The 14,105-nt window shown below is 53.7% G+C and overlaps 1 protein-coding gene across 9 annotated transcripts in view; it reads right to left on the bottom strand.

Annotated features, from left to right (window-relative positions):
• Nucleotides 1-835: 835 nt before the first annotated feature.
• The window catches only part of MTUS2 (microtubule associated scaffold protein 2), a 566,317-nt gene continuing 553,047 nt past the window's right edge, over nt 836-14,105 (bottom strand). For all 9 annotated transcript variants that reach the window (XM_042990845.1, XM_042990774.1, XM_042990765.1 and 6 more), the window contains 5 exons: nt 13,659-13,732; nt 9,572-9,670; nt 8,330-8,449; nt 5,703-5,800; nt 836-1,733 (listed from right to left, as the gene is read on the bottom strand). In XM_042990845.1, coding sequence (XP_042846779.1) covers nt 1,520-1,733; nt 5,703-5,800; nt 8,330-8,449; nt 9,572-9,670; nt 13,659-13,732 — 605 coding nt within the window. In that variant the 3' untranslated portion in view covers nt 836-1,519. The remainder of the gene's footprint in view (nt 1,734-5,702; nt 5,801-8,329; nt 8,450-9,571; nt 9,671-13,658; nt 13,733-14,105) is intronic.

The following is a 14,105-nucleotide window of genomic DNA, read 5'->3' as shown; positions in this document are numbered from 1 at the left end:
CAGTGCCGTCACCGTATCGACCGTCAAAACTACGTCTTTCTTTGTGTATTCTGCTCCTATACCTCCAAAGCACTTACGGGGACAGCTTGCACGGTCTAAGTCTACCGATTCCGAGATGCATGCCAGTCCAGGAGCCAGGACCGCTGGCTGGCGGTTTCATGGGCTCCTCCATTGGGAAGAACCTCCTGGGCCTAAGAAGGGACCGCCGTCGGCTGTGGTACTGCTTGGTCGTCCGGCAGAAAACACGCCTGGCTTTGCGGGAGGTCATGTGACGGTCTAGCACAGCTTGGAACGGATCCCCCAGGATGGAAGGGCTGGCTTTCTGGAAGCTCCTGCCAGAACCCCTGAGCCACCTCAATGAACAGTGAGGGGGTTGAGTTATAGAACCGAAGGTTGCCTATGACGTGGGGGCCCAGGGTCCCGTTTCGGTGGGTTGACCCTTTATGGAATCGCATGAGAGCAAACGACACGGGGTGCCAGAGGACGCTTTCCTACTCTGTGCTCAGTCAAGATACAGATCGTACTAGCGGTGCTCCTTCCTGAGGATGGAGTGCGGATGGTCTTGGCCAACTCCAAGGCCATCCTCCCCCTCACTCTAGAAGGTCAGGCTCTTCCACATTTTCCCAAGGGTGCAAGAGCGCGACGACGGATTCCAAGATGCCGCTTGGGTAAAAAGCCAAACTCGTGTTTACGAGACTGTAGATGAGCCACTGTCATGAGTGCCGTCCACGAGAAAAGCCAAACCCCCGAGGGGCTCCCCCCACCCCAACCCTTCGCCACTCACGACAGGAGTAGTGATAGTTAAAACTTGTGAATGGGATAATAGTGACCTCACATCATGTTGACTACGAAGCTGACTGTTCCGAAGGCAGTTACCGCTCACAGATCGCTGGTGTTTGTGTTAGAGGACCACTTGGTGGTAGGTTGCAAGGCGCTTCTTCTCTGTATCTTTTTTTTTTTTTTTTTTCCTTTTTCTATTTTGGGTAGAAATATTCCTGGGAAGCTAGATAGAAATGCATTTTCATTTCCCAATAATTCTTAGGCACAAGTTAGAAAACTGCTGACCTTCACCAAAATATGTCAGCACTTCGTGTTATAAAAAATGCAATTCAGAACCGCTGCATGTGTATATACGTGTATCTAAATATACACACAGGTCGGTGCAGTACACAAGGATTATTCAATGTATATTCAAAACTGAGCTATTTGTAGCTAACCTGAAATTCTGCAGTGAGAGTTCATTGCTCGGGAACAACTGGAGTTTCTTTCTTTCTTTTGGCTCTAACTACGGTCAAACGTTTGCACATCAGACACTACCGTTTACGCTTTCCTAAGCGCCAACGCCAGGACAGTCTTACACGAGGATCGGAAGAGGACTTGGCTTAGAATGCAGCTAGGCAGCTACTGAGCATGCGTGCAGGGCCAGCCCCGGGCCGGCCCCTGGTCAATTCTCCCTCCAGGTAGGAGCCCTGGGTGGACGGGAGCCACGGCTCCCGCAGGCGGCGTGGCGGCGGCGTCGTCATCTGGGCGTCGTGCTGACTCTGGCGGGAGAGGAGGGCCCCGAGGAGGAGCCGCGGTAAACAGGGGATGTGGGGGACAGTTTAACCGGGCTGGTCGGGTCCCCGGTTTGGAGCTTCCACAGCAGCTCTTCGTTGGTTCGGCTCAGTCTCTTCTTCTCCTGGGTTTCTTTCTCCACGTATTCCTGGAGATTGGCATTTTCCTCCGACAGTTGTCTGCGGGAAGAGAGTAGGAAACGATCAAGTGGCGATCACGCCGGAAGGCACCTACCTGGAGATCCGCCAGGCCAGTGGGTTTGAGGCAAGCGAGGGGGCTGTATGCGGGGGGACAGGGACAAGGGGGACCACGGTGACCAAGAACCTCGGGTTGAAACGTGAGTTCCGCTCATCCCACGGACACGTCTGTTCCCAGAGTCTCTCCGTCGACACCCTGTCGGCTCCCAGTCCCTCTGCCCGGTCAGGGGGAGGCGCTGGCTGTCCGGCGGACAGAGCAGATGCCAGGCAGAAGAGGACGGGAGAGGAGTGGGGGGCTGGTGTGGGCGTGCCGCCCAGGAGGCTCACAGACAGTGGCGACCGACAAGGACAGCACAGGGACGGTGCTGTCGGCCTCGGGGCAAATCTCGGCCTCCCCGCCCCTGGCCTGGGTCTCCAGGAGAGCAACCTGCCTTCCCTTGCTGCAAACGCTCAGTGGGTCGGCCTGCCTGCTGGGCTAGGCGCCCTCGAGGACAGGGGCCACAGCCTTCTTGAGTCCCCGGCGTCCAGCCTGGGGCCCGGCCACAGCAGACGCTCTGTGAACGTCTGCTGACGAGGGACGCCTGATGGAGAATGAATGGATGCGGTCTGTGCCGTCTGCCAGGAAGCGTGAGTTGCTTGCTTTGTGGCATTAAAAACTGACGGTGCCTCTGAGGACCTGACCGGGATAAGGACCCAGCTGTTTTGCAGCTGGCTGGACTGAGCCTGGGAAGTCACCTCACTCGCGTAAGGCCCGGACTTGCTCTTTGGACCGGGGTGCCTTTGTGATTTGCAGGGGAGGCACGGGGTTGCCCGGGCGGGGAGGAGGCTCTGGCTCCCCCCACCCCCGCCCCTCCCCTGCTCAGGCTGTCAGCAGTGGGGTCTTGCCACCCCTGCTGGAGGGGAGGTCACAGACCTGCTCCCTGCACAGTCTCCCCCATGAGCTTCTGCGGTGGTAATGAAATGCCAGCACCAGGAGCTCAGCTGTGGACACTGTGTGTGCGTGTGTGTTTCGTGTGTTCTTTTCTTTTCTTTTTTAATGTTTTTATTTTTAAGATAGAGAGCGTGAGCAGGGGAGGGGCAGAGAGAGAGAGGGAGACACAGGATCCGAAGCAGGCTCCAGGCTCTGAGCCGTCGGCACAGAGCCCGACGCGGGGCTCGAACCCACGGAGGGCGAGATCATGACCTGAGCCGAAGTCGGACGTTCAACTGACTGAGCCACCCAGGCGTCCCGATGTTCGTGCGTACTGACTGTTCTGTCCACCAGCCAGACACTCCCCTGTCTCCCTCCCTCTCCTTGGGCCTCCCTGTTCCCCAGGACACGCCAATATTGAAATTAGACCAGAGAACGACCCTACAATGGCCTCCAAGTGTTCAAGCGAAAGGGAGAGTAACACATTTCTCACTTGAAGTCAAAAGGGTAGCGAGGAAGGCACGTTGAAAGCCTCGACAGGCTGAGAGCTGGGGCCTCTTGCATCAAATGGGCAGCCAAGTTGTGAGTGCAAAGGGAAGGTTCTTGAAGGGACATTAGAAGGGACACCCCAGTGAACACAAATGATAGGAAAGTGAAACGGCCTTCTTGCTGATGTGGAGAAAGTGTGGGTGGTCCGAATAAAAGATCAAACCAGCCGCAGCATCCCCTTAAGCCAAAGCCTACTCCAGAGCAAGGCCCTAACTCCCTTCAATTCTGTGAAACCAGAGAGACGTGAGAAAGCTGTAGAAGAAGAGTCTGAAGCTATGGAGGTGGGTTCATGAGGCTTATGAAGGAAGCCATCGCCATAACCTAGAAGTTCAAGGTGAAGCAGCAAGTGTTGGTGTAGAGGCTGCAGCAAGTTACCCAGAAGGTCTGGCTAAGATAATTCATGAAGGTGGCTACACTGCACAACAGGTTTTCAGTGTAGAGAAAAGAGCCTTCTGTTGGCAGAAGATGCCATCGAGGACTTTCACAGCCAGAGAGGGGAAGTCAGTGCCTGGCTTCAAAGCTTCAAAGAACAGATGATGTGCTCGTAAGAGGCTAACGCAGCTGACGACCCAAGTTGAAGCCAGCGCTCACGGACCATCCCGAAAATCCTGGGGCCCTTCAGAATCATGCTAAATCCACTCTGTGCTTTATAAATGGAACAGCAAAGCCTGGATGACAGCACATCTGTTTACAACACGGTTTACTGAATATTTGAAGCCCACTATTGAGATCTGCCCCTCAGAAAAATGATTCCTTTCAAAATATTACTGCTCGTTGACGATGCGCTTGGTCACCCAAGAGCTCTGATGGAGATGTCGAACAAGATTAATGTTGTTTCCTTGCCTGCTACCACAACATCCATTCTGCAGCCCATGGATCAAGAAGTCATTTTGACTTTCAAGTCTTATTCTTGAAGAAATGCGTTTGGTAAGCCTATAGCTGCCATAGGGAGTGATTCCTCTGACAGATCTGGGCAAAATCAGTTGAAAACCTTCTGGAAAGGATTCACCATTCTAGATGTCGTTAAGAACATTCACGAGTCATGGGAAGGGGTCAAAATGTCAACATTTGCAGGCGTTTGGAAGAAGTTGATTCCCACCCTCGGGATGACTTTGGCGGGGGGGGGGGGTCAGGACGTCAGTGGAGGCAGTCGCTGCGGATGTGGTGGAAACAGCGAGAGAACCAGAACTAGAAGCGGGGCCTGAAGGTGGACGGCGTTGCCGCGATCTCGTGATAGGACGTGATCGGGTGAGGACTGCTTCTCGAGGCTAAGAATCGTGGTTTCTCGAGATGGACTCTGCTCCTGCCGAAGATGCTGTGAAGCTTATTGAAGCGACAAGGGATTTGGAATATTACACAAACTTGGTAGATAAAGCAGCAGCAGGATTTGAGAGGACTAACTCCAGTTCTGAAAGAAGTTCTACTGTAGGTGAAATGCTATCAAACAGCATCACAGGCTACAGAGCAGTCGTTCGTGAAAGGAAGAGTCCATCAAGGAGGCAAAATTCACTGTCGTCTTAAGAAACTGCCACGGCCACCCCAGCCTCCAGGAAGCCCACCCTGATCGGTCAGCGGCCATCAACATTGAGGCAAGACCCTCCGCCAGCAAAAAGATTCTGAGTCACTGAAACTTTAGATGATGGTTTGCATTTTTTGGCAATAAAGTATTTTTAAGGTAAGGCATGTCCGTTGGGTTTTTAGACACAATGGTATTTCACACTTAACAGATTACAGGGGAGTGTAAACTTCCCTTTTATACGGACTGGGAAACCACTCATTTGGGGAAAATTCATCTGGCTGCTTCCCTGCGACACTTGCTGTCTTGGGGTGGTCTGGAACTGAAACTACAGTATCTCCGAGGTATGCCTATAACCTCCCGCTGGCCGACCGAGCCCCAACCCTGCTTTACTCCACGTCCTTCCTTGAGAGTTGGAGCACCTCCGAGCAGGGGACTGAGAGGGGAACGCTATTACCCACAATAGCTAGCGGCATTCGGCTACACGGCTTCCCTCTGGCTTCTGCACCCCCCGCTGTCCGCTGGCCGGGCGGCCCAGGAGAACGGCTCAGCGGCCGAGGGCCCCCCACGGGTCTGCCCAGCTCGGCTCAGGGGCTGCTTAGGTGGTTCTTCTCCTTTGCCTGGGGACGCTCAGCTGGCAGGTCTCTCCAAAACGCCCAGAAAGGAACCTTCCACCTCCCAGCTGCGTTGGAGACCCCTGCCACGCATTTCTGCCGATTTCGCTCGTTTCCCCCAAGGTGGGGACAACCGAGATGCAGACCCAGGGCACGGGCCGGGTGGCCGACGTGGTGGTGTGTTTTGTCCTTCTCTTCATACGGGAAAGGCCGAGAGCCTGCGTGGGGAAGGCCTCACAGCTCGGAGGAGTGAGGCAAATTGGATGCTGGGACAAAAACAGAGCCCCCAAAGAAGTGCTACGGCAAAGCCACTTTGTAGGTGACACATGCTTTAGGAAGCTCACACAGCCGGGCCCCCCTACCTTGTGACAACGGTGTTCTGGTCGATCCTGGCTTTGAGGTCTTCGTTCTGCTGCTGGAGAACCTGGATCTTTTCTTCTAGAATAATGTTCTTTTCCGCCTATAAAAGACGCAGTGTTAAGAGGTTCTCAGCAAGGCTTCTGGGCTTTGGTTGTCAAGAACAGTGCTTGGCAGACGGCAGTTTGCGATGCCTTAGTGATTACAGAATCAAGTTAGAGGGATGTGAGCAGCCTGTGCCTTTTAAACAGAACAGGACAGAAAATACCAGAGTGCAAACCATACGTAGTAATAAAACTATTATTGTTACACATATTTTAGATATAAACATTTTTTTACCTCTCCTGTGCACGTGTGTGCGTACATCAGGTTCCCGTGTAGAATACATTTCTCGTGGGGAGTGTCCCTGCTGTCAGAGGGGAGCTGCGAACACCGCTGGGACCTAGGGTGGCTGACGGGTCCCCGGGTTCTTCCTGACGGGTCAACTGCACTACATCACAATCCCTGGCCCGGCGTGTTTGCACAATATGACATTCTGAATTAACGGAGGGGTGGGAATACAAATGGCGCGGACGCATTTTTTCCTTCTGAGGGTCCGGGCAGCCAGGAACCCAAAGCCCGAGACTGGCTCGGTACATTATCAGAAACTAACGCCATCGATGGTCAGTATCACCCTGCAACTTACGCCTTTTTCTCTGTCCGTGTGTCCCCCCAGGGCCCTGCTGAAGCACAGTTCCATTCTAAGATAAATTCAGAAATAAATTTTGTTTTGAAAAGAAAATGACAAATTCACCGCTGGGTAGTTGATCTCGGAAGAGAACTGTCACCCTCCCACGAACAGGGCTGGGCGTCAGAGCCAACGGGCCGGGCTCTGTCGTAGCTCTTTAGTCAGGCCCTTGCCTTCAGCCTGCAGCTGTGCTCCCAAGGAATGGGAAGTGACTAAACTGGCCTTTTTTTTTTTTAATGCTGAAAGGTCTCTGCAAGGAGAAGTCACGCATGCTGGCAGAATGCCTGGCACGTGGCTAAGAACAGCCAAATAAACCCCGAGGCTTCTGGGTGACCAGACAACTGAATGCGGATGGCCCAGCCTGGGGGCGGAGGGTCGTGGGTCTCCGCGTGAGCCGGGCTGCATGACACGGCTCGGAAGGGCAGGGCTCTGACATTGCTGGGAAGCTCCGTGTGGTCACCATCACCCAGGATGCTGGCTGTGGACAGTCCCACCCCAGTCTGCCCCCGTCCTACGCCATACAGCGAGAGACGCCTCACAAAGCAGAGGTGCTAGAAAGAGAGGACATGATGGCCGAATACGGCACGTGGTCCTAGATCAGCCCCTGGTGTGGGAAAAGCGGCGGCAAGGGATATCTCAGAGACAGACAGGGACAAACGTTCAAAGGTAAGATGAGATGATCCATCACCGAGACGGCAAGTTAAAGGTCTGCTCGCTGGAAGAGAGCAGGATACGACCATCTGCACGTGGGGGCGGGGGGGGGGGGGCACACCGTACAGAGCAAAAACTCTGGAAAGCGTTAGCCGTGGTTGGAAAGACATCTTAATCTCCTTACTTGCGTCTATCTTATAATTTTTTATAATGCCCGTATTTTCTTTCTGCAGCGTCAAAGTTAATTTTGAATATAGCAATCAAAAAGGAAGAACAGCGATCTGAGACCCCGAGGCCAACCTCCACCTCCAGACGGTGTCTCCTTGGAAGCACGCTGCTCTGCTTAGTGACTCTGACGACCGTCTCCAGCTCCAGCCCTTGTATGACCCTTGTGCCTGCAGGGGAGGGGAGTGAGCTCTGGGGCGCTCTGTTTCTCCAGCGGGCCCCTTTGCCAGTTCCATGGCAACCGGGCTGAAGGGGGAGGCAGAGGGCCACGAGGGCAGGGACGGGAGCCCTGGGGCCAGGGCTCCCGCCCGGGCGGGCCACTTACGGGCTCTGGGTGAGATACACCCCCTTCCTATACGTCTGCATATACGTCTGTGAAATGAGGCTCCTGACAACGCCCGCTCCAGTGGGTCGCTCCAGTGGGTGGAAGAACCAACATATGGAAAGTGCTCTGCTCAGTCTGGCCACCCATCCCCCCAGGGAGGAGGGAGGAAGCAGCACTCCCCCAGGGCAGGAAGGCCGGATGGGGGGCTGGAGACAGGCCATCAGGAGGGCTCCCAGTTGCACAGGATGAAGCCGCTTCAGTTCCCTTATTAGAACTCCCGGCTTCCCAGGGGCGCCTGGGTGGCTCGGACGGTTGAGCGTCCGACTTCGGCTCAGGGTATATGATCTCGCGGTTTGTGAGTTTGAGCCCCACGTCGGGCTCACCGCTATCAGCACAGAGCCTGCTTTGGATTCTCTGTTCCCCTCTCTCTCTGCCCCTGCCCGCCCCCTCAAAAAAAAAATACATATTTACATATACATATGTACACACACACACACACACACACACACACACACACACATATATTAAATAAAAGAAACTCCTGGCTTCCTAAGAAAGGCCTGGAGACCAACCGTGGCGTTTCTGCTCGGATGTAAGCAACGCACAGGGAAGGGCCCACCGTCTGCTGCTGTGAATCCACGATGCCAGTAAAAGGCATACCATTCAGGGGACTGGAACTCTCCCAAGGACGCAGGCCGACTCACCAGTTTTTCTAGCTCAATGATCTTCTTTTCCTGCTGGTGTATTTGCTGATTCTTCATCTCTAATACCTGCTTCAAACTCTTCATGTCTTCTTCCAAGTGCTGATAGGGAGCCAGTGCGATCTACAGCGGCAGAGAGCGAGAGCGGTCACCGGCGGTCCCAGCACAGCCCAGGATGCACCGGTGCCGTGAACCCGGTTAAATCTGGCCTTCCATAACAAGCTTCCCAGGAGGCCCCGGAGTGTCAGCATGGGCGCATTCACGGCCTTGCCTGATACAGACGCCCGCTGCTCTCCCCCTGGAAATGCCAGGAGAGACCCAGCTCCCCCGGGGAATGAGAGAGGTAAGGCCATCATCCACTGACCAGCCCGGAGGCTGGGATGGCTGGAGGCTGCCAGCCCATCCCCCAAAGGGAGCTCATGGAGGAAAAAGAGCAAACTCGGCATTGACTTTTAACATTGGCCCAGACCACTTCATTCAGCAGACAGGTCAGGAGTCACAGGTCTCCCCTGTGTCCACGGGGAGTTGGGGGTGTGTGTGAGGGAGGGATTCTTGCATAGGAAGTCAGCAAAGTGGTTCTGAAAGCAGAAAAGGCGTTTCAGAAAAACAAATGCTAGAGTAAGGTTGCCAAGAGGTAATAACTCAACAACAAAATACCGGACATTGAGTTAAGGTTGAATTCCAGATACACCGCCTTTTTTTTTTTTTTTTTAAAGTGTCAGTATCACATGGGACGTATTTATGCTAAAAAAAAATTCACTTATTTATAATTCACACTACACTGGGCGTCATGTATGTTATCTGGCGACCCTCCATCAGAGGGAAGGAGTTTTGCCAGCTTTTCTGGAAAAAACTCCCCTCAAGTTACCAACGCAGCCATCGGGGGTACCTCCTGTGCGGGCCTAAAGGACACCTGGGGGCGAACGAGTGGAGGGGTGGGTCCCAGCCGGGGGGCGGGGGGGGGGGGCGGAGAGCTCCCAGGCGGGGTGGAGCCCAGCTCAGGGACAGTGGCTGGGGAGTGGAATCTGGCAAAAAAATCATGCCAACGGAGAACCCCACGGCCGTCCCCTGTGTCAGGAGAGAGGCGTTGACGGGGACGTGTCCTGGCCAGCTGTCGCTCCAGCAGTGGATCGACACAGAGGCCCTGTCACCGGGGGAGACTGCAGAGGTGACTCCTGGCGGCGGGGGGGGCCTGTGGGAGCCACAAGGCCGGGTCGGCAGGGGGAGGGGGGAGGGTATGACTACCTCCAGCTGCTCTTCGGTGTTCTTCCTCAGGGCCTCCTCAAAGCGTCTGGCCCGGTCCCGCAGAGACTGGCTCTGGAAGGTCAGCATGTGTACCTGGTCCTGCAAGGCATGATAAGAAGGCCAGCTTGGTCCGCCGCAGGCACTGCGGCCCGGGGAAGCCGTGAGGCAACGGCCACCCCGCCGGGCCGCAAGGTGGAGGCCGCTTGGATTGCCTGTCCCACGTGGTAAGAGGGGGTCATGTGGCGCCCATGCTGCACATGAAGGGTCCCGACCCTGGGGGAGAACTTGGGGGCCGGCAGCCTGACTCCGAGCACCTCCCAAGATGAGAACACTGCCCCTCGTCCCCAAATAAGGAGCCTGTTGGCGGGAGGCATTTCATGATTTAATATCTGAATTCATTATTAAACTATTATTAATTACTTAATATCTGATTCAATGATCTGATTTAGTATCACAGAGGCAAACTACCACCAGAGGGAGGCATCTAGTCCCTGACTTTAGGAAGAACAAGATACCTACCTCAACGGAGAGCTGCCCTCGTTTCTACACCATTGAACCATCCTTGACCTTCACCGTCTGCCTGAGACCCCTCTTCCCACCACCAAATGCACTAATTTCGGGGTCAAGGCTCGAGTCCCGCCAGTTCCACCCGCGTGATGTTCCTGGGGTCCGCAAGCTCTCCTGGTCCCTCTCCCTGAAGTTCAGCCATGCGCTTGGCCCTTTCCTGCACCTGGCGTCTGGGGTAGGACCCTTCTGCCCTCAACGTGGAGTCAGGGGGAGCCTTCGAAAGCACAAACCCGACCCCGTCACCCCCTCCGTGTAAAACCCCACTGGCATCAAGATGAAGCACGGACTTTACACAGTGTCCGTGCATCTTCCGAACGGCCTCTCTTGTCTCCCGGCTCGCTCAGATCTCACTGTCCCCTCCAGCCCCGCCTTTCGTTCCAGCTCTCCCACCAGCGGTGCCTCCACTGGCCAGCCCCCTCTCCTGCTCTGCTCACTTCTGGCCTCCTCCCCTTGGCCTTCCTGGGCCTCAGGGCCGGATTGCACGTCCCTGGCGTGGGCTGCTGTGTGGGCGGAGTCTTTTCCCCTGTGGAGAGCCTCTCCCTGGCTGGACCAAGGCTCCCGGCCCCCGGCTGTCAGGGCAGATGCGACTACACTCAACCTCGCTTGCAACCCCAGCCCGAGCACGGCAGGCGAGCAAAGGGTGCAGGGCAGTGGGCTTTCTCGCGGTGCCCCAGCGCAGCGAGCGACGGGGCCTCGTCCACGCAGCGTGTCCCAAGATACTCTGCCCAGTGACGCCACTTCTGTAACATTAAAACACAGGGACTAGGGTCTCCCCAGGAACTCTGCCAGCATGAGAAGTGACCTCACCCCACTGATACGAAGAGCTAGGTATCGTAAATGATATAATTCCACATGAAAATACCGTAACGTATGAAACGCTGGCTTGACTGCTTTCTTCATTTCACCAGAGGACCCTGTTTTATAAACCATCTTTGGTGGCTTCCTTTTCCTTTTTTTGTTTTTTGTTTTTTTTGGTTTCCAGTTATTTCCAATTTCATTTTTAAGGCATAAAAGCCCCCACGGTGCCATTAAATGCAAATGCTGGTACATTCGAGCAATATAGTTATCAGTGGGAGTCTGTACCCACAGGAGCTGGTGAGTGGAGATCACAGCCCCGGGCAAACCCGGCTGGGCCCTGGCACACAGCCATTGGGCAGCCCGGTCACCTTCTAGAACATGACTCTAAAAATGTACCGCTACTTGGCTCCTATCCCAAACCTGTCCGCGCTGTCGGAGGAAGCATTTCTTTCAAGTCTCTCCCCCTCCGTTAAAAAAACAAAACCGTGAAAAGACGCATCAGGCAAACGCCACTTAGGATAGATCTAAAATGTCAAACTGTGTATTTTCTGCCTTCTTCACCATTACTCAAAACAGATCGCCAGGCACACAACGGTGCCACAGCAATCAGACAGAACGGACTATCTTTCAACTTGGGTTCGCTCCTTTTTGTCCAGCTAAGAGGCAGAAAGGCCCAGCACGGTGACCTGGTGACCTGGCCCAGCACGGGCCACTCAGGAGTTAACCAATGGCATGATAATAATAACAGTAAATGCAGCAATGCTTTAAACTATTATAATAGCAATAGCCACTATTGTTTTTGTATTTTATTTTTTTTAACGCTTATTTATTTTTGAGAGACAGAGCACGAGAAGGAGAGGGAGACACAGAATCTGAAGCAGGCTCCAGGCTCCGAGCTGTCGGCACAGAGACCGACGCGGGACTCGAACTCACAAACTGTGAGATCGTGACCTGAGCCGAAGTCAGACACTCAACTGACTAAGCCACCCGGGCGCCCCTAATAGCTGCTACTTTTTACCATTTACCTTGAACCCACCTCATGTTAGACACTTTACATACATCATTTCCCTTAATCTGCTCACACCTTGGGGGAGGTCCCGTTATCATCCCCATTTTACAGATGAGGAAAGTAAGGTTTACAGAGCTCATGTAATTGTCCACAATTTCAAAGCTAGTAAGAGGGGGTACAGTGGGGTTTTAAACTGAAAGCTCCAATCTCTTGCCCCAGACCTGTTTCTCCAGCCACCAGTAGCCCAAAAAGGGGGGCTCGACAATTCCATCCTCTTTGCACCAAATAATCTCCAGCCCAAATGAAATCTGCCCATAGAGAATCACAAGTAAAATACGCGTAATTCATGACGGTTTAATGTCAGCAGCAGCGTGAGGACCCACATATGAAACTAAACTCTCAATTCTTTTTGGTTGTGGACTGGATGGGGTTTTTGTTACATCACAGTATGGTCCTGGTTTGTGCACCTTAGGGGGCGTGCACCTGATGGTGTGGGATGCGGGGTACCCGAAGGCAGTCTGGGGTTCACGTGCCGAGGATAAGCCGTGTGACGACCGCGCAGGCGACCATCGATGGATCGATGAGTCGGGGGTCGGCTTGCAGCAGGCGGTTTCCCATTTTAACTTCTGAACAGAATGCTCAGTAGTTGTGAGACTGGCTAGCTGCACAATCCTGGGTGCTCTTCTTGGGGGGCAGGCTCTGGTCAATGAACATTGCCAGGGGAAAGCGCGCCATCAAGGAAGCAAAATCCCCACCTTTGTGTTGCGGTTTTGGTAATCACCTCCCACAATTTCCCCACGTGAGCGTCCCTGATATTTAACGAGTAATCTGGTTGTGATGGTTGGGAAGGGAAGCAGGGCCACCGACCTCACCCCCGCTTCCCAGGCAGCTCTGCCCTAGGGCCGGGGGTGGCCTGGGTCTCTAGAAGGCAAGAGGGAGATGCACGTAGTCTGGGAGACCCTTCATTCTCCCGCAGAGGTCAGCAGGAAGCCAGGCGGCTCCCTGGCCTCGGAGACCCACACTTTCTGCGGGTTGGTGGTGGAAGGCAAAGAAGGTTCTTTTCATCTCACACACTTCCAGCTGATTAAAGTCCCGTCGATAATTCCCAGAACATGTCCTATGACATCTATCCTTCACAACGGGATACCGTCACCCCATTCCCACTGCCTGGAATACCGTCCTCAAGCACTCCCTCCTCCTCAGACACAGCTCAGGTCAGACCATGGCAAGTGGGGACCATCATCTCAGAACTTCTGTGGCGCTCACTAACGGTAGTATTCACTGGGCGTAAGTATTTACCTTTTGTGTTGTCTGTCACTGTTCGGGTCACAGCTGTCTGAGGGGACAGTGACTTCCCAAAGGGCAGGGCATATGTCTCATTTACTTCTACATCCCGATGCTTAGCACAGGATCCTGTACACAGTAGGTGCTAGATAAATGTCTGTGGACAGGCATAATGACACCGCCATCATCGTGAGACCAGAGTGAAGAGAATGAATACTGGGGCACCCGGGTGGCTCAGCTGGTTAAGGGTCCGACTCTTGACTTCGGCTCACGTCATGATCTCACGGTTCATGAGATCTGCGCTGACGGCGTGGAGCCTGTTTGGGATTCTCTCTCTCTCTCTGTCCCTCCCCTTACTCCCTCACACTCTCTCTCTCAAAACAAATAAACTTTAAGAACAAATGCACCTTTAAGAGAATGAATATTAACCTGTAATGACAGCCGCAGCTTTTCAAAATTTTCTTCCAATTCTTTCTTTTCAAGCTCATGGGCAGACATCAGTTCTGGAGAGAAGAGGTCAAACAGTTAATGTGGTCTCTTGAAAAAGATCAAACAAGACCCCGACAGACTCAGGTAAATAAGGGACACTGGTATATAGCAGGCTGAAGCCTAAACAGACTTCTCCATTATTTTGAAACGATATGCAGTCCCATTTAGAAGACAGTGAAAGAAGGAGCAGGGGAATAGGACAAAGAAAGACAAAGAGGGAAAGAGCAAAGAAACAAACGAGGGAAGCAAACAGCACAGTCGTGCTCGTGAACACACGTCCCCATACACGTGCGTGCACACATGCACCATAAACGCACGTGCGCATGAAACACACACACACACACACACACACACACACACACACACACGATTCCTACAACCTGCTTT

Source organism: Panthera tigris, chromosome A1 (assembly GCF_018350195.1).
Source record: "Panthera tigris isolate Pti1 chromosome A1, P.tigris_Pti1_mat1.1, whole genome shotgun sequence".
NCBI classification, from domain to species: domain Eukaryota; kingdom Metazoa; phylum Chordata; class Mammalia; order Carnivora; family Felidae; genus Panthera; species Panthera tigris.
This window is presented reverse-complemented; position numbering and strand designations above follow the sequence as displayed.